The sequence below is a fragment of the Eptesicus fuscus genome, chromosome 4, assembly GCF_027574615.1.
Source record: "Eptesicus fuscus isolate TK198812 chromosome 4, DD_ASM_mEF_20220401, whole genome shotgun sequence".
Taxonomy (NCBI): Eukaryota; Metazoa; Chordata; class Mammalia; order Chiroptera; family Vespertilionidae; genus Eptesicus; species Eptesicus fuscus.
Window position 1 is genome coordinate 19,956,839 of NC_072476.1, and position 19,686 is coordinate 19,976,524.

At 41.2% G+C, this 19,686-nt stretch overlaps 1 protein-coding gene across 11 annotated transcripts in view; it reads right to left on the reverse strand.

Moving 5' to 3' along the window:
• The window catches only part of TXNDC11 (thioredoxin domain containing 11), a 70,945-nt gene that overhangs the window by 12,997 nt on the left and 38,262 nt on the right, over window positions 1–19,686 (reverse strand). For 7 of the 11 annotated variants that reach the window (XM_028145514.2, XM_054714728.1, XM_008141585.3 and 4 more), the window contains 2 exons: window positions 11,128–11,240; window positions 8,330–8,530 (listed from right to left, as the gene is read on the reverse strand). In XM_028145514.2, coding sequence (XP_028001315.2) covers window positions 8,330–8,530; window positions 11,128–11,240 — 314 coding nt within the window. Of the gene's footprint in view, window positions 1–5,713; window positions 5,741–8,329; window positions 8,531–11,127; window positions 11,241–16,264; window positions 16,318–19,686 lie in introns of those variants that run through there. The other 4 variants (XM_054714727.1, XM_054714733.1, XM_054714734.1 and 1 more) reach the window with 3 other exon arrangements.

A 19,686-nucleotide genomic window follows, 5' to 3' on the forward strand; every position in this document is an offset into this window, starting at 1 on the left:
GCTGGAAGCACTGTGTCAAATCAAAAGCTGTCACACCAGAATCTATTAATAAGGAGGCTAGGATTATTTTTCAGAACACGTCATTCTACTAACCAATAGTGAACCAAATGTTTAGAGACAAAGGGGTCTTAGGGTAGATGTTTTGGCCTATCATATGACAATAACAAAGCATGGAGGGGTAAAGTGGCTGTATAATCAACATCCATATACATCCAGGTTGTTGATGAAAAACCAGAAAAAGAATTTAAATCCCAATTCCCAGTTGAGTACATTTTCCTTTACATCTGCAAAACTCCTCCATACGTCTTTCTTCGTCTAAACCAGTGGTTCTCAACCTTTCTAATGCTGAGACCCTTTAATACAGTTCCTCATGTTGTGGTGACCATGGTTGAGGGTCACCACAACATGAGGAACTGTATTAAAGGGTCTCGGCATTAGAAAGGTTAAGAACCACCGGAACTAATAGTAAAAAACTTCCCAAATAACAAACGAGTGAATCAAAGCATTTCACGCCATATATATTTCCAAATAAATTCATGCCTCACAGGCTGCAAATTCAATGTTTCAAAACATACCCATTCATCTTACCTTCCCCCATAATCTCTTTCTCCTCCTGTACCCACCCTCTTCAGGGAAAGGGCATCATCGAACTGGAAAAATCAGTTAATCCTCACTTTCTCTCCTCTGCTTCACCGAAGGCCTCAAATCCAGCCCGTTCTGACTTCAGCTTGGGAAAGCAGGTCCCTCATTTGCATTCCCATAGCCACTGGCTCAATTCAGGCCCTCAGCTGTCACAGACCACCATTTTCTGGCTTCTTACTTTAACTGAGCTTCCACACTGTGAATACTTTTTTTGTTTTGTTTTGTTAATCCTCACACCCGAGAATTTTTTCCATTGATTTTGAGACAGAGTAGAAGGGAGGAGGAGATAGAGAGAGAGAAATTATCAATGTAAGAGAGACACATTGATTAGTTGCCTCCCACAAGCACCCTGACCAGGGCCAGGGATCGAGCCTACAACCGAGGTCCATACCCTTGACCGAGTCGAACCCAAGACCCTTTAGTCCGCAGGCTGATGCTCTATCCACTGAGCCAAACTGGCTAGGGCACCACTTATTTTTAAAAATACTGCCTTAAGCACTCCTCTGGCAAATGGCATTCAATGGCTCCTTATTACCTGTAGCAAAAAATTTAACATAATCTGGCCTGCAAATGCCTTTCCAGTGTCACCCCACCCTCTTTAGACAATGCCAGGCCCATTCACAATGCCATTCCTTTAGAGGCCTGGTTGGGACCTACTCCATCTGACAAACTTCAACACCACCCCTAAGACGCAGCACCAGGGTGGCTGCTTCAGGAAAGCTATCCCCATCCCCACCCCAGAAGTGTTGGGTTCTGCATCTTCAGGGTTCCAGAGCCCTTTCCAAAGTATCTCATAAATGTGTGCTGAGATGCGCTTCTTTCCAAGCTATGAATCCTCATGGGCACAAACCACATTTGATTTATCCTGCTATCTGCAGAGCCTAGTACAGAGCGAGGCATAAAACAAATGCTCAATAAATACCTGGTGAACAAGTGGCACATGTATGCTTCCATTTCCTAGTAAGATTAACTATTTGCCCTCAGGTCAGTATTAGCGATTTAGATTTTTTTTTTTAAATAAATCTTTATTGTTCAGATTATTACAATTGTTTCTCCTTTTTCCCCCCCATATCTCCCCATCACCCGGTTCCCTCCCCCCCTCTTGTCCTTATCCATAGGTGTATGATTTTTGTCCAGTCTCTTCCCATACCCCCCACACAGACACCCCTCTCCCCCTGAGAATTATCAATCCACTCCCATTCTATGCCTCTGATTCTATTATGTTCATCAGTTTATTCTGTTCCTCAGATTTTTAATTCACTTGATTTTTAGGATCACTTGTTGATAGATATGTATTTGTTGTTCATAATTTTTATCTTTACTTTTTTCTTCTTTTTCCTCTTTTTAAAGAATACCTTTCAGCATTTCATATAATACTGGTTTGGTGGTGATGAACTCCTTTAGCTTTTTCTTATCTGTGAAGCTCTTTATCTGCCCTTCAATTCTGAATGATAACTTTGCTGGGTAGAGTAGTCTTGGTTGTAGGTTCTTGCTATTCATCACTTTGAATATTTCTTGCCATTCCCATCTGGCCTGCATAATTTCTGTTGAGAAATCAGCTGACAGTCGTATGGGTGCTCCCTTGTAGGTAACTAACTGTTTTTCTCTTGCTGCTTGTAAGATTCTCTCTTTGTCTTTTGCCCTTGGCATTTTAATTATGATGTGTCTTGGTGCGGTCCTCTTTGGATTCCTCTTGTTTGGGGTTCTGTGCGCTTCCTGAACTTGTAAGTCTATTTCTTTCACCAGGTGGGGGAAGTTTTCTGTCATTATTTCTTCAAATAGGTTTTCAGTATCTTGCTCTCTCTCTTCTGGCACCCCAAAAATTTGGATATTGGTACGCTTAAAGCCATCCCGGAGGCTCCTTATGCTATCCTCACACTTTTGGATTCTTCTTTCTTTCCGCCTCTCTGGTTGGGTGTTTTTTTCTTCCTCATATTCCAGATCTTTGGTTTGACTCTTCGGGTGTGGTGGTCTACTCTGTATATTCTTTATTTCAGACAGTGTATGCATAATTTCTGACTGGTCCTTTTCCATTTTTTTTGGTATTCTCATTTAGGTCCTTGAAGGTCTCTTCAAGTTTCTCAGCGGTTTTTAGAAGATTCTTGAGTAACCTTATAAATATGGTTCTGAACACTGTGTCGTCCATTAGTTTGCTTTCATCTATCTCTCCTACTTGTGACATACTTCGATGTCTCCACATTTTGGCTGCCTCCCTGTGTTGATGGAGTGGCTTTGTGTGGTCGGTGACCTATAGGGGCCGGTAACTCAGCTTCCCCAATCACCCTAGGTGGTCGCTCTTGGTACTCCCCTTTGTGTGCTGAGTGGAAAGTCTTGGTGTAGTTAAAAGCCCTGATTGCTGTTGGTACACTGGGAAGAATTGACCTCCGGTCCAACTGGTTGTGAGGGCCTGCTGTGTCTATAACGGAAGAATTGCTGTGCTGGAGACACAGTAGGGCTTTGCTGCTCACTGAGTCTGCCTCTTAAATTTGTCCCTTATGAGAGTGGTTGAAATCTGGTGTCGTCCACACCGACAGAAAAGTCACTCTCATTCTCTGACCGATGGCCGAGAGTCCCGTAGGCGTCTGGGTCCCCAGCGTGTCCCCAGAAACTGGAGTTCAGAGTGGTTGGGATTGTTGGTGTTACTGGCGGGAATTGATCTCCAAGCCAGTTGGCAGTGAGGATCAGCAGTGTCTCCACTGGGAGAGCTTCTGTGCTCAGCTTGGATGGGGCGGAGTCTCAGGGTGGCGCAGACAAGCTTTGGTTTCCCGTCTGCTCCGCCCTAAGAGGGGCGGTTTCTCCGTGCCCGAATTAATGGCTGCGCACCTCTGAGAGAAGGCAGCTTTCGAGCCTCTCCCGCTGCCTAACAGACTAGTTTCTCCCCAGCTGGGGCTGGATTTCAGTGCAGACCGGAGGTTTTGTTTTTCTCCCGAACGAGAAATCCAGTCACTGGGAGGGCTGTGCTCAGCTTGGATGGGGCGGAGTCTCAGAATGGCACAGACAAACTTGGTTTCCGTCCGCGCCGCCCTAAGAGGGCCGGTTTCTCCGTGCCCTAATCAATGGCTGCGCGCCTCTGAGAGAAGGCAGCTTTCGAGCCTCGCCCGCTGCCAAACAGACCAGTTTCTCTCTGACCGCAGCTGGATTTCAGTGCAGTCGGGAGGTTTTGTTATTCTCCCAAACGAGAAAGCTAGCCACGCAGCGTCTGCGGCCCTCCCTCTCCGCGCGCTGTGAGCAAGCCTGCCATGTATTCAGCCGCCCGGCCTTTCCGCGCTCACAGATCTCCGCACCTCCACAGCTCCTGAGGCTCAGCGTCCCCTCTCTTTTTTTCTCTAGTTGTAGGTTTTCCACTCTGCCAGCTTTCCGATGGTTCTGGACGGTGTGCGCTCTGTTTTCCAGTTGTAGTTTCAAAATTGTTGTGGTAGGGAACAATTAGGTGTTTACCTTATGCCGCCATCTTGGTTTCTCTAGCTATTTAGATTTACATTTCGTTCCAAGACTCTTCCATTTCCAAACTGAGTAACTTTCACCACCCACCACTCACCCCAGTTTCAAAAGAAAGACGAGCAAGTCATATTCCAAAATGTATTTACTCTCTAAAATAGAATCATATGCTAACTTGGATCAAATCTTGCCAAAGTCAGTTAAAAGGTTAAGCCACTTAGGATTATTTTTCATTAAGAGTGTGTGTGTGTGTGTGTGTGTGTGTGTGAAGGCCATTTAATGAGTGCTTTTCCAATTTCAAAAAACCTCCCAATTTTATAACATATGATATTTAGAGAGAGTTAATCCAAGACATATGCATTTGTTCAGAAAAATAGTTTGAATAGTTCTTGGGCACAAAAGAAAAGGTCATTTTAGATGATAACCAGTGTTTTGTTTCTTCCCCATAACAACAGAAGCCTCTCAGCCCTTTTTGGATAAGGCTCTGACAGCATATTATACTAGTAAGGTCAGGCCTCTATAATCCATAAAGAGCCCAGCTGCCCTCTGGCCCCATCTTGGTACTTCTTAATATTCAAAGACATAATAGTACATTACCACTCCTACACATGGCCTTTCTCCCCCCTCTCCCCCTGCCCCAACTCAAGTATTTACTATAGTCTTTTACAAAAGGTCCAAGTAGAAGTATATTAAGTACAGCAAAATTCCTTAAAAAGTCTTTTTCTCATCTTTCATTCTTCTCTCTCACATAGCAGCCATATCAAGGATATTTTCAATTGAAGAAAATATTTTGTATAGAGTAATGCTCTTGAAGAATTAGGAATTTTTATTTTTCCCCTATAAAGTGAGCTAGTTTTTACTTTTATATTCCTTTTTTTTAATATTCCTGACCCTAGGATTTTAATATTCCTGACCCTAGGATTTTTGACCCTAGGATTTTTAGAGAGAGTAGGAGGGAGGGAGGGAGGGAGGGAAGGAAAGAGGGAGAGAGAGGCGTCAATTGATTGCCTCCCACTCATGCCCAGACCTAGGCCAATGATCAAACCTGCAACTCAGGTACGTGCCCTTGACTGGGAATTGAATTAGAAACCCTTCGGAATGGGGGGGGGGGGAGGGGTGGTGTGTGTGACACTCTAACCACTGAACCTCATCAGCCAGGCCTATATTCCTTTTATACTATAGGCAGTTTTGAAAACTGCAGCTCAAGTTACATCCCATATGTAAATCACTTGATGCCATATTTAATTTCATGTGAACTAATAAGGAAATCTGGCAAATAAGTTTGCACTGTAACTGCTTCATTCCATTTCTTTAATCAGAGAAATTGGTAAATCTGAACAAGATAACCACCTTTGCTTACCAAACTCACAGACTGTGAATGCTTCAAAGCAGGGCTGTGAGAGCTGAAAACAAGTCACAGAGACTCGCTGGCTACAGAAGCATCTCTTTTGATAAGCACACTGAGATGTCTTATGACCTCTCTAGACTCTAGTGACCCCAGGGGTCATGGTCTGATGCTGTATGCAGTACAGGCTGTGCTCTCCTATGGGGAGAGTGGGTACGTGTGTGGGAGCAGCTGCCTGGTCCTGGACATGGCCTCACAGTGTGGCCATCACATGGCTGTCTTACTGACCTCCAGCACCATGACCGATACAGCTGCTCCAAACTTCCTTGCTTGGCAAGCCCCCAACTCTACTACCCTCAGTCCACGATTACCTCATTCTTCTCACAATGTAAGCTTCCTCAGCTGTCTGCCCAAAATTAGGCCTAAAGGTGGTAAAGGAAAAATAAGGATTAAGGCTTAAACTATTTGGTGTTTGAGGAGCTGATGAGTTTAGAACTCACCCTGTGAAGTGTGTTCATTCCTCCCACCCTTCCTGCAAATGACTTCTGGTCAATGGTCACTATTTCCCTGGCATTATCCCCTTCCCATCCCACCACCACCATCCAAGTTCAGGATCTTCTCTTTTATGGAACACTGCTACCAGGAAAACTTTAATAATAGTAACACACAGCTCTGTTGACATTTTTACACGGTCAGTGAGACTTTGATAGCTACGATGAATGCTAAAGTCCTCCAAGAAGCACCTAAGGGCCTCTCTTCCAAAGGTTTTTTTGGGGTCTTCTCCAATCAGCCATTTATGAAGGCCAGGCAACTTGTACTATTTCCTAAAACCTAAACCTGCTGCAACTTCGCCACCCCGTGCCTTTGCTCAAGCTGTTCCTTCCCATAAATTTCTCTCAATCCATTAAGACCCTGGTCACCAATGAAGGTCTGTCTCAAATACTTGCCCCTCCCACAGCCTCTCCCAACCTCTCCATTGCCCAGTCCCCAGCTTCCTGGGACACAGTCCTCTATCCTTCAATTCCTCCTGACCCAGACCTTCCTCTGCCTTGAATTATAAGCAGGCTCTTGCTCCCCTATTGGACAAGCCCCTGAGGCCATGAGACCAAGCCTGTGTCCCAACTTTCTCCCCTGTGGCTCCCTGACATGGTGCTCAGTAAACATCTCCTAAACTGATCTGAAATAAAAAGGGAACTACACTGCACAGAACACTTTACTTGCTAAGTAATTCCCAATGCTGCTAAGATGCCCCTTGGTTTTCAGCAACTTTAACCACACAGGTTAAGGGAATCCATTCACCTTGCAGGGATGCTATGAAACCTGTGGAAAGGAGCCATAGGCAAAAGTGTAATAAACAGAAGGCCCAGCCATAGACAAAGGAGTCAGGGGAGATGGGGAGAGACATTCAGCCAGGAACAAAGGGCTGAAAGGCAAGAGTCCTTGCACCAGGTGTCTAAATCCAACCACAACCTCCTAAACACAGAAGTAGGCTCCAGTCACAAAATACCACCCACCCATGACCCTGGCATGCCCAAACTAGACAAAATAAAATTCTCCAGAAGGAAAGTTTAAAAGTTAAAGTAAAAACCCACATCTTGCTTGAAAACCCCTCCTTTTCTACAAAGAGTTTTAAAGCTCTTAATATTAGATGCAGTAAAGGCCTAATAACTTGGAAGAGTGTCTCAGTTCATAAAATGTATAGTGAAGATTTTCTAAAGAAATTAAGTCTTATTACTTCAAATTCTCCTTAATCAAAGCAGAAACAAAGCTACTTCATTTCTCCTTTCTTCCTCTAAAGGAGGATAGCAGCGAACATTCAGAATGTCCCCCTGCGGGGATAATAACTTGAACAAAGTGAAGGGTCTGGCTGGGCAAGAACCCTGCCTTCCATTCCCTCTAGGCAGACCATTAGGCTCTCACAGACAGGCTGGGGACAGGCAGTGTCTGGTTAACCTGGCCAGTGGTAAAATGGCTGGCTGAAATTGACTTTGGCCAAATTAAGGGATCCTTGAGGGAAGAAAAAAACAAACAAAAAACCCCAGTAAATCCAATTTAGCAATCCCAGGTGTTCTTTGCTGATTGTTATTGCTCTCTAAGTGGCTCCAAATGATCCACATATGAAATAAACTCACTTCCAGACAGAGTGAGTACACCAGATGAAGCAGAAAGGCAGGAGGGAGGGTCAGACTCTGGCTATCTGTATTTAAGAGGAAAGGTTTAGAAACATAAGCGATCCCAATGTCAGCACTATTGCTCCTGGCTCTTGAGCTGAGATGGCGAAGGCTGGCAGTCTGGCCAGCCCCCATGACAATAGCATCTCCTAGGCCCGTGATCAGCAAACTGCGGCTCTCGAGCCACCTGCAGCTCTTTGGCCCCTTGAGTGTGGCTCTTCCACAAAATTCCATGGCCTGGGCGAGTCTATTTTGAAGAAGTGGCGTTAGAAGAAGTTTAAGTTTAAAAAATTTGGCTCTCAAAAGAAATTTCTATCGTTGTACTGTTAATATTTGGCTCTGTTGACTAATGAGTTTGCCGACCACTGTCCTAGGCCATACTAAATCCTGCCTTGTTGCTGTCCATCCCATTCCCTGACATTAGTCATCAAAGGAAGAGGGGCATATGGTCCTTCTCTCGGGAGGCATGGTTTGGTTTCCCTGTCCCCTCCGACTCACCCAGACCTGAGCAGCTGTCAGTAAACGTGGCCAGAGAGGCTTTGGTGGATCCTATCCTAGGCATGGCTCTCCTGCCCCTTTACAGGAGAAAGGAGTAACCATAGGAACACAACTGCCACTCCTAGCAACCACTCAGCTACACGTGGAAATTATTCTGAAAATAGAATGAGAGAAGTCCAAGTGATAGAGGTTTTCCTACTCCTTATGAGATAGCTTTTAACATTAGATCTCTTACCTCATCTATTAAAGGATGACTTTCAGCTAAGGGATTAAAAGGAATAAATAAAAAAAGGGCTGGTCCTTTCTTCAGTTCATTATTCAGCAGGAGACTCTTTCCACCATGTGGCTGCAGCCATCGAAGGAGTGTCTCTTGGTTTTCTAAGGCCCACTTGCAGATGTTCTCAGCTGTGTAGTTGATGACCTCCCTGGGAAAGACCTGTGAAGGACAAACATGGGATAAAAGGCAGGGCAGGATCAAAGCACAGCAGCACTGTCCTCAAGAGGCCAAATCAACCCTACCACTTCACAGGTGCGGGAAATGAGGCCTAGAGCTGCGACACGACCTGCCCCTGCCTGTGCAGCTAAAACCTGGCTCTACTTCTCCAGACAGAGCATTTCCTCACAAATGGTTGGAAAAAGCAAGAGCAGTTGCAAAAGGTGACTTTCATATCATGTGATTTATCTTTTTCCCATTAGACAGATTCATCGATCAATAAATAATTCTCCCTCAATAAATAATTCTCCCTGCCTGCTGCTGGCAACAGGGACCTCTACCACCTTATAAAGGGGAGCTATTAGTGTTATTGGGTTATTTTATAAAAGGATCAGTGACTAAGGAAACAGAAATTATAGAGTCATGGATCATTTAGATTATCACCTTGCCCCTCAAAGGCTGGCTCATAAGGGCAGGAATGAACCTTCCATTAGGGCACAATCTGTATCTGTTTTGCTCATCTATAGCCCAAGTGGCTAAGAAGAACCTGACACAGAGCTGAAATTCAACAAATACTTGAATGAATCCATAAATGACCTAGAACTTGTATAAGGCCACGAATCACACTTTATGTGTACAGAATGAAGGAAAGAGATACTTAGATTTTTTGCTTTGTTTCTCTACAACAACCAAAGTGTGTCAATATATAATTATTTTTGAAATTCCAATTAATATATATCAGTAAGTTTGAAACAAAACTTACACCAAAGTGCTTTGGAGGGTTACACACAATGAGATATTTTATACCCTGCCACCACCAAAACAACAGACTTAAATAGATTCATAACAAAGATGTCCACTGTGCCCTAACAGGTTTGGCTCAGTGGATAGAGCATCAGCCTGCGGACTGAAGGGTCCCAGGTTCGATTCTAGTCAAGGGCATGTACCTTGGTTGCGGGCACATCCCCAGTAGGGGGGTGTGCAGGAGGCAGCTAATCAATGTTTCTCTCTCATCAATGTTTCTAACTCTCTATCCCTCTCCCTTCCTCTCTGTTACAAATCAATAAAATATATATTTTTTTAAATGTCCACTGCATTAATTTTTTAAAATACTAGTATCGTGATAATATTTCATTTGATAAAAGGAATTCTGCTGATAAATCAACCAACCAACTTTAATTTATGGAATTGATACAAGAAACCCAATATATTTTTCAGTGTCATTCTCATAGTCCTATCTTCTTTTCTCCATTTATTTTAATTTCTTCCTCAGTACTCTTTATTATAAATATGATATATGTTGGTTATATAGCATGTTATGAAAGACAGATGAAGAAAAATGATAGACAGCAAAAGCAGTTGGAGTTAAAAGAAGCTTAGGCAGGGGCGCAATGAGAGTGGGTGTGTGGAGGAGATATAATCACAGCAATGATTCTCAAAGTGGGACGATGAGAGTTTAAAATAACATAAACATCGTAATAAACATTTCTATTTAGAAAACACAAAAATACATTTGATTTTTTGGGATATAAATTGAAAGAAGGAAAGCACAACACGTGGGCTACTAGAAATATGCAGAAGCTGGGGTGACTGGCAACCAAGGAGGTGTCTCCTGGAGAGTGCTGCCTAATTGTACCTACAAGGCACAAGACTTGTATGCTGAGCCAAGGTGGGTACAGAGATACTATTGGTCTTCATTCGACCTTTAAGTCACTGACACTGTCAATTAAGTTAGAAATAGAAAATACTTAAGAGAAATAAACTCTCAATATTGGGACCAAGGAAGCAGCAATAAATAGAGCAGAAGCACAGGATTAGCAAGATACAGGTCAAAAGTTCAGAAATAGCTGAGTTGAGGTTGGTCCACCAAAAGCAAATGAAATCAGGAAACAAAGATGACAATGGAGGTGAGAAGTCATCAACTTCTCACTGTGACTTGACAAGAACTTCAAAATCCATTATATCAGCTAAGGAGAAAAGCATGCCATATTGCTACTCTAGACAAATGGAACCAATGAAACAAAGAACATAGCCCAATGGAAGCTTAACCTCTGAGAACATGGGCTCAGAGTAACAATTCCCCAACAGAATAGTTCTATAATTTCATCCAAGAAGGAAAACTAACAAGGCTGTCCCAAAACCTAAGAATATAAACAAAGAATTTCTAGATTTTAAATTCAAGAGCCCTCTAATGCATGGCATGTGCCCTAGAGTGGGATTATAAGAACTCTCAATTTGCATATAAAATCATGTGCACTGCCGTAACCGGTTTGTCTCAGTGGATAGAGCGTTGGCCTGAGGACTGAAAGGTCCCAGGTTAGATTCCGGTCAAGGGCATGTACCATGGTTGTGGGCACATCCCCAGTAGGAGGTGTGCAGGAGGCAACTGATCGATGTTTCTCTCTCATCGATGTTTCTAACCCTCTATCCCTCTCCCTTCCTCTCTGTAAATAATCAATAAAATATATTTTTAAAAAGAAATCATGTGCACTTTCCTAAGGAGAGTATCCACAGATTTTATCCAATTCTCAAAGAAGTCTGTGACCTAAATAAGGTTAAGAACCACTGCACTAATATAAACGTGATTTCAAAATACTTACAAGTGATGTGTTGAAATGTCTATGTAAATACACACTTCCAGAGTGTACTAAGGATACCAGTTTCGCAAGATGTTTATTTGTGATAACCCCAAATCGTACTGTTCCTAGGTAATCTGAAACAGAAAATTTTCCTTTATTAAAGAAAAGGCCTATGCCTTAAAACAACCACAAAACCCAATGATCAAGTCTAGATGCACAAATTCCCCGGAGCAAAGCCCTCTTTGGTCACCTAGCCTGGCAGGAATGGAAGAGGAGCTAAGAAACCTTCTCCTGACACAGACCTCTTGCCTACTCCTGAGTAACACTCTGACAATCACCTTCACTGTTTCTGTCCATCTGTGCTGATCTGACTTCACTTTATGCTACCCCTCACTCACCAGCTCCACCAGGTATATGCTGTTCTCTCTGTCTGGACACTTCCATGGCTAGTCCCTTCTTATCATTTAGGTTTCAGTTCTGACTGCACCTTCTTTGAGAAGCCTTCTCTGACCATTCCACCTCAGGGCAAATAATCAGAGGATAAAGTCTGTAAGGGAAAACTGGGGCTCCTTCCCTACTCAGGCACTCTCTCTACCATTACCCTATTTTTAATAGCACTTACTAACATCTATATAATTTTATTGACTTATTTAGATGTTTTAAAATCTAACTTCTTCCTAAGTTCTGTGAAATTAGGAACCTGGTTTATTGCTGTTACCCCAGAACCTACAACAGTGTTTGGGCATATTATAAGAGATCAATAAGTGAATGAGTCTAGCACGTACAAAGAACTCACACAAATTAATAAGAAAAAACAGTTAAAAATGAGCAAATCACAGAAAAGAAAATGTTAAAGGCTAATAATAACATGAAAATACATTCAACCTCACTATTTCAAAGGAAAGCAAATTAAAACAAAATAGCAATTTTATCCTCAGATTATCCAGAACTTGAGATAGGAAATATCAAGTATTGGTGATCAATAAAGAAATGAGTACTCTGATAGAATGCTGATAGAAAAGGTAAAATGGCAACCACAAGGGAAAGCAATGACACACGCTGTACTGATCACAATGAAACATGAACACAGCCTACAGCCCCGCAATTCCACTTCTTAGTATCCACATATGTGCACTAAGAGTCAGGTGAGGAAAGGCACCAAGAAACACTCTGCAGATGTTAAAAACAATAGGGCAGGGCTACCTACAAAACATGAATAGATTTAAAGGCATATGTGAGTGAAAAAGCTGAGGAAAGAGAGTTTACCTTTTCTGTAAAAAAAAAAAAAAAGAAACATCACATTTATAAAACAATACTTTTTTCCTACTGGCACACATGTTCAGAAATGTATAAAAGTATCTCAAAGAATACGAGATGGAGAGCAAAAAGGACTTTATCCTTATGTGTGAAGCTTTCTTTCTTTCCCCAAGGAGTATATGTAAGACTTGTGTGATTAGAAATGGACTTAAATATTTAAACGATGGATAAGATGGTGTAGGAAAAGATATATTTTTTCCTATCCACTTTCTGCTTTATTAGCAATACAATATTGGTTACATTTTAAAGTTACCAAATCATACCTAAGTAGCTAAAATATTAAGTATTAAGGTACTAAACACACGAGAGGTTTCCGAACAAGCGGTGTCTACCTCCCAGCAGTGGTGTGTTTTCTTTCAGAGGAGTGTCTGTCAAGGATGAAGTAGAAATGACTATGTCACTAATGCCATGCTGGACAATCTTTAATACAAACCTGATGAGTTTAAAATGGCACAAACCCAAAGAAATACAGGAAGAATAAACCAGAGACTAAGAGAGTGGTTGCTTATATGATCGGGGGCAAAGAAGGAAGAATGGAAACTGGAGAACAAGGATGAGGTGGCTTGACCCTCCTCTGAGTAGACCTTTTTTATATCAGGCTCTTGTTTCACACCCTTCACATGCTCAAAAACAAAACAAATCATTAAACCAACCCATATGTGGGGAAACCTAATGTGGAATACAAACACTAGAAATTACACCTAACTTTATCACAAATGTACCACACTACAATGAAAGGGTGAAGGCTTGGGGATAAAAAACTTAGAAACTAGAAACAGATCTTAACTGGATATTGTAAAACTAAAGATAGAGCTAGGACTCTGAGGGCAGAGAGAAAGAAGTTATATATTGAGAAGGACCCCTAACATGAACCCTGTGGTGTCATACTGGAACCAGAGGAAATCAGTATAAACTTATGGCTTTTAACTCACACAACTATAGATTATGAAAGGATAGGGGAACTAACCCAAGATGCTCCTAAAGGCCAAAGCCGAAACAATCTGAACAATAAAATAAACAATCACCACTATTTTGCAAAAGTATCAAGGTCATCAAAGATAAGGAAAGAATGAGGAATTGTCACAGGTTGGAGAAGACTAAGGAGAAAAAATAAGTAAATGTGATGTGGGATTCCAGACTGGATTTGGGAACAGAAAACAGACATTAATGAAAACACTGGCAAAATTCAAACAAGGTCTGCAGTTTAGTTAATAATACTGTACCAATGTTAATTTCTTGGTTTTCACAAATGGTTATATAACATTTTAAGATTGGGGGAGGCTAGGTGAAGGTAGGGAATTAGGGAACTCTCTATTTAGGCAACTATTCTGCAAGTATAAAATTAGTTCAAAATTTAAATTAAAAAAAAAAGTATGTCAAAAAAGTTCAGATCCCAAAGCTGTCAGAAGAAACAGCAAGACTTAAGATAGGACATGAATTGGCAGAACCAATGGACAGCACTCTCCAGGAGGGGATTGAATCTTGGTGGACAGCCATAGCTAAAAAGAGAAAAGAAGGAAAAAAGCAGCCAGAAGAGAAATTCACTTGATAGTATGCCAAAGTCACCAACATGTTTTATTGGATCAGAGAAATAAGTGACAGCTCGACCCGAAAGCTGAAAGAGGCCATTCAATAATCTGTTTAATTAATAAGAATAGAGAGCTTGCCTGCACAGAACGGAACAGATTTTATCATGCCCAAGCATACTACAATTTCAAAACTTTATTTTTTTCATATTGAGAAATTTATAAAAATCACACATCTATTTAAGTCTCTGCATATCGTAGAAATCTTGCTGGAAAAGCAGCTTAAATTTGCCATTTCATGTGTACAAGGAGTAACTGAATTAGCAGAGGAAGTTCATAGTGTAAGAATGATGCAAGAAAATAACACTTCTCATCTCCATATCCAGAACATTCTGTTAAGCAGAGCTCATGGCTTTTTACAATAGGGGTCTTTTGTTATTTATAAAATTGAATAATTTTGTCCGAAAGTAATGAAACTTCAATATTTCAGTTGAGGACTCTAAATTTGTTGATTGAAAATAAATTCAGGTCTGGCCAGGTGGCTTGGTTGGTTAGAGCATCAGTTAATACAACAAAAAAGGGTTCGGGTTTGATCTCCACTCAGGGGGTGTACGGGAGGCAACCAATGTTTCTCTTCCCCATTGATGTTTCTCTCTCTCTCAAGTCAATAAATATATCCTTGGGTGTGGATAAAAACAATTTTTTTTAATAGATTCAGAAAAATGCTCTCCCATCCTTTCACAAAAAAATGTCCAGCAGTGGCGTAACTCTATTCAAGTAGTCAAAAATCCTATATTGTAATAAAGAGGTAATATGCAAATTGACCCTCACGCCTTCGCACAAAATGGCCACCTTCATGTGGTCAAAGATGGCCACCACAAGATGGCCAGCAGGGGAGGGTAGTTGTGGGCGATCAGGCCAGCAGAGGAGGGCAGTTGGGGGCAACCAGGCTGGCAGGGGAGAGCAATTAGGGGTGACCGAGCTGGCAGGGGAGGGCAGTTGGGGGCAACCAGGCCTGCAGGTGAGGGCAGTTAGGGGCGACGAGGCCAGCAGGGGAGGGCAGTTGCGGGGGGACCAGGCTGCAGGGGAGGGAAGTTGGGGGCGACCAGGCCTGCGGGGAAAGGCAGTTAGGGGCAACTAGGCCGGCAGGGGAGGGCAGCTGGCGGGGAACAGGCCTGCAGGGGAGGGCAGTTAGAGGCGACTGGCCGGCAGGGGAAGGCAGTTAGTGCCCTAACCGGGAATCAAACCTGAAACCTTTCGGTGTATGCGAAGATGCTCCAACCAACGAGCCACACTGGCCAGGGCTGCTTTTAATTATTTTAATTTTAAAGTGATACTCAACACAGTCATTGGAAACTTTTATGTATGTTTACAACTTTGGGTATGCAAATGACTTTTTCAACTGTAAATTTTATGAAACCTAAATACAGATCAAGTATTTCCAATAAAAATTTAGCACCTGAATTGATATGTGTTGTTAAGTGTAAAAGTATAAAAGACTTGGTCAAAAAAAGAATATAAAGTAACTCAATAGTTTTTATATTAATACATGTTGAAATAATTGGGACACACTGGGTTAAATAAACTATATCATTAAATTAGTTTCGCCTATTTTTCCTTAAATTTTTATTCAGCCACCAGAAAAATTTAAAGTATCTGCATGGTTCATGCTATATTTGGACAGTGCCAGGGTGATAATGATGAAAAAGCAAGATTCATTTAACTCAGGAAGAAAATTAGGCTGAGATAATAAATCCAGTAACCAGTAAGTCTGAATAATGGGCAATTATCTAAGAAGGATACATAAGACAATATTTCTCAAATTTGGGGGGAGAAAACCCCTCCAACCCCCTCTCTCCTTCAGATAGGAAAAAAGGGGGGGGGGGGGCCTCCAGACCTGGTGGCTCTAGGAATAAAGTGCTGAGCTTCTGAAATAAATTCTCTCTCAGAGGCCTGAAGTAAGCAGTACTTGCTGTACCCACACAAAGTAAGGTACCTAAGGACACTGAAAGAATAAACAGAATGCCTGAGTGAACAATGTGGAAATTTTCACATTACAACTGGCCATCTGCTCTCTAGAAGATTTTTGTGTGAGCCAGTCTCTCTAGGATCACTGAAATGAAACAGAATACAGGTCAGGAAAAATCCTCTTGAAGATAACTACTAACAAATAAATCATGACATACTTCAAAGCTAAATACCACTAGATAACAACACATGGCTTTTAATCAGAATGGCTAGGAAGTCATATACTTCCTGGGGGAATTTCTCTCACTTCTTTACTCTGGGAAGTAGTGACATTCCAAAAGGCAAACCTGTAATGTGGTACCTTTCATCCTGGAAAGAGTCCTCATTTTACTCTATACTCTGCCATTTTATTAACTTCTGCTTTCCCACTCTTCTTTCCAAGGTTTAGGACAAGGAAGAAAAAAGAAAATGATAGGATTATATAAAACAGGTAACAACAACCTCTCCAATGTTACTTAGCACTTACATAGTGACTCAATCACTCACTGGATAATGACTCACACATTTCCAATGATAAATACATTACCAAAATTAAAAAGCCTTGAAAGAAATGTAATAGATTACAGAAATGTTTGTTTTTAATATATGAACTATCCGATTACTTGTAATTTCCCCTAGAAATGCAGCTTTGGGATGTGTATATTTTCAAAATTCTTAATATAAAGCACAAAGCAATTATCTGGAAAAAAAAACCAAAAAACTGGCATTCAGGCACCATAAATACAATATGCATATTCTGGTGCTTGCCAAAATACTGCTAAACCCTAAGTAAACATGTAAGTCCTTAGTTGTGATTTTTTTTTTTTTTCTCGTGAGTTAAGGAGGAAGAGAAGAGAAATCAGTTCCAACTACATTATCTTAGGGGAATATAAATTATAGAGCTAAATATGCACTGGCACATATACTAATATGAGAGTGAACTACCCTCACACCAGCTGGTCCCATTTAACCAAAGCACAATATTAAAATGATCAATTAGAATACTTCATTTGTATGTATTTCAATTAAATTCCTTTCAATAGCCTTGTTGAAGGATTTCATAAAAGAAACATATCTGCTTAGAAATGCCTCTTACACTCCCTTTTAGGCTGTTCTTTATCGTCCAGCATGGAGTCACATGTTCACCTCCAAACAACCCTTTACAAATATAAAAGCAATTCTTAGCTCGCAGGCCTACAAAAACAAGCCAAGAGCCACTGCATTTTTCAAGTTGAAGTGTCCTTCAGAGGCAACTAGGGCAAGGCTCCTTTATCTTACCAATGGGAACCTGAGAAGGGGTGACTGAGTAGGTCCTGGTCACACAGGATACTTGCCACTAAAATGATTTGTTACTGCCTATTGGAACTTCTTGTTAGGAAGATACCACTGAAATCCAAGGGAAAATAAGAAAACAATGCTAACTGCCAAGTAGGAGACATAGCCAACCAGTGCAGAAGTTCCAAGAAGGGGACCAGTGGTATGGAAATCTTCCTATCATGTCCACAATGTGCCAGACATCATCCTAGCTAGACAATATTTATCAATCCCATAGGCCTTCAGTTACACTTAAAAATTAGACAGGAGATATTAGAGAAAGGCACTATATTTAACCTTTTGCACTCGGATGTCGAGATTAAAATTACTCTTTGAATGTATCAATAATTTGAAATATAAAAAAACCCAAATAAATAAGTTTGTATGAAAAGAAACTCCAGTTTTTTATTCTACTGCCGCGCTTTGTAAAATCTGGGGTATTTAAAAAATTAAATCCCGAGTAGAATAAAGGAATCGAGAAAAAAAGCAAGCAAAGGGTTAAAGCAGTATCATGGGCAAGGCTAGGAGGTAAAAATCAGCATATTGTACCACCTGCCTCATCCCAGGAGTACAGCAGTAAATGGAGTAACTTGGTCCTGGGCTCGTCTCAGCTCCTCCTTTATGGTATCTGACAATATTAATTTGCTATTTCTGCTATAAGAAATTACCACACATTTAATAGTGTAGAACACCATAAATTTATCTTACAGTTCTAGAGATCAAAAGTCCAAAATGGGCTTCACTGAAATAAAATCAACATGTCAGCTGGGCAAGTTCCTTTAAGGAAAATCCATCTCCCTGTCTTTTCCAGCTTCTAGAGTTTACCTGCATTTCTTGGCTTGTGGCTCCCATACATCTTCAAAGCCAATAATGGCCAGACAAGTCCTTCCCACAGTGTACCAATTTGATACTATGCTTTAGTTCTTAATTCCACTTTTAAGCATCCTTCTAATTATATTGGATACTCCAGGATAAGTTCCCTTTCTCAATATCAGATAACTAGCAACCCAATTCCATTTGCAACCTCAAATTCCCCCTTGCCATGTAACATAACATATTCACCAGGTTCTGATGATTAGAATGTGGACATCTTTGAGGAGCTATTATTCTGCCTACCAGAGTCACCTTGAGTCAATAAGCAATCTCCTCAAAGCCTCCGTTTACTCACCTGAGATAATAACACTGAGCTAACAGTTCCTACTGCAAAGAGTGGCAGTGAAGACTGAATCATTCAAGTAAAGTGCTTGACTCATGAAAGGGCTCTTTCCAGAATCAGCTGATCATGTTCAATTTTACATAAAAAGTGGTCAAAAAGAGATCAGAACTGGGTTTGTCTGAACTCAGTTGTTTCACTATAAGCTTGTGACATTATATAAGAGTTTTTCAAGATTTTTAATGTTTGCGGTTCTTCATCTAGGAGTCTTATCGCAGCTTCAAAACGAACAAAAACAGAAAACCTAGAAGGATACACACACACACACACACACACACACACACACACACACACACACACACCCCCTAAAACAGGACAACTTAAAATGGTAGAAATTATCACAAAACAATTAGAAAGTAAAGATGGTACAATAAAAAAAAAACCACATATTTTTATTATTTCAGAGTGGAAGAGAGAGGGAGAGAGAAACATTAATGATAAGAGAGACTCATCTATCAGCTGCCTCCTGCACCTGCACAATCTCCAGTGGGGATCAAGCCCACAACCTGAGCATGTGCCCTGACCATGAACTGAACCTTGACCTCCTGGTTCATAGGTCAACGTTCAACCACTGAGCCATGCCGGATGCGCAAGATGGTATAATTTTTTAGATACATGGATTCAAGGAATCAAAATACATACAAAGACCACTAAATTTGGTTCTGAGCTTCCTGCACAACTTTTGCTTTCTCCAATCCCTTATATCTTCCTCTCTCTCTCGTTTTTAACACACTTACCTGAAGACTGACCTCTCATTCTCCTGGGAAACCCTCCGTACCCCTAGTGCCAACTCCTCAGAGCAGTCTTCCCTGAAATAATCAGATCAACTGACCTCCACGATCCAACAAAGTTTGTCATAGACCTGTCACCACATTCATACTACGGGCAAGCCTACATGTTGGCCACACTAGCTGGTGGCACTACTGATGTCAGGGAACAAGTTTTATTCATCTTTATAGCTGTAATTATAGTGGATCCTCAAATGTTTGTTGAATTAGTAAGCCATGCTTCTGAATCTAACTTAAAGTGTGAGGAGGTCCATTTTTGGCCTTAGTTCTTATGTAGCAGCATTTACAAGACTTAAGAGATATGTAATAATGGAAATAAAAGCATCTCTTATGATAGATGATGACAACCTTGCTAAAATAATAGCAACATATTAAAAAGTCAACTTTAAGTATGGGTACCAAAAGCATGAAATTC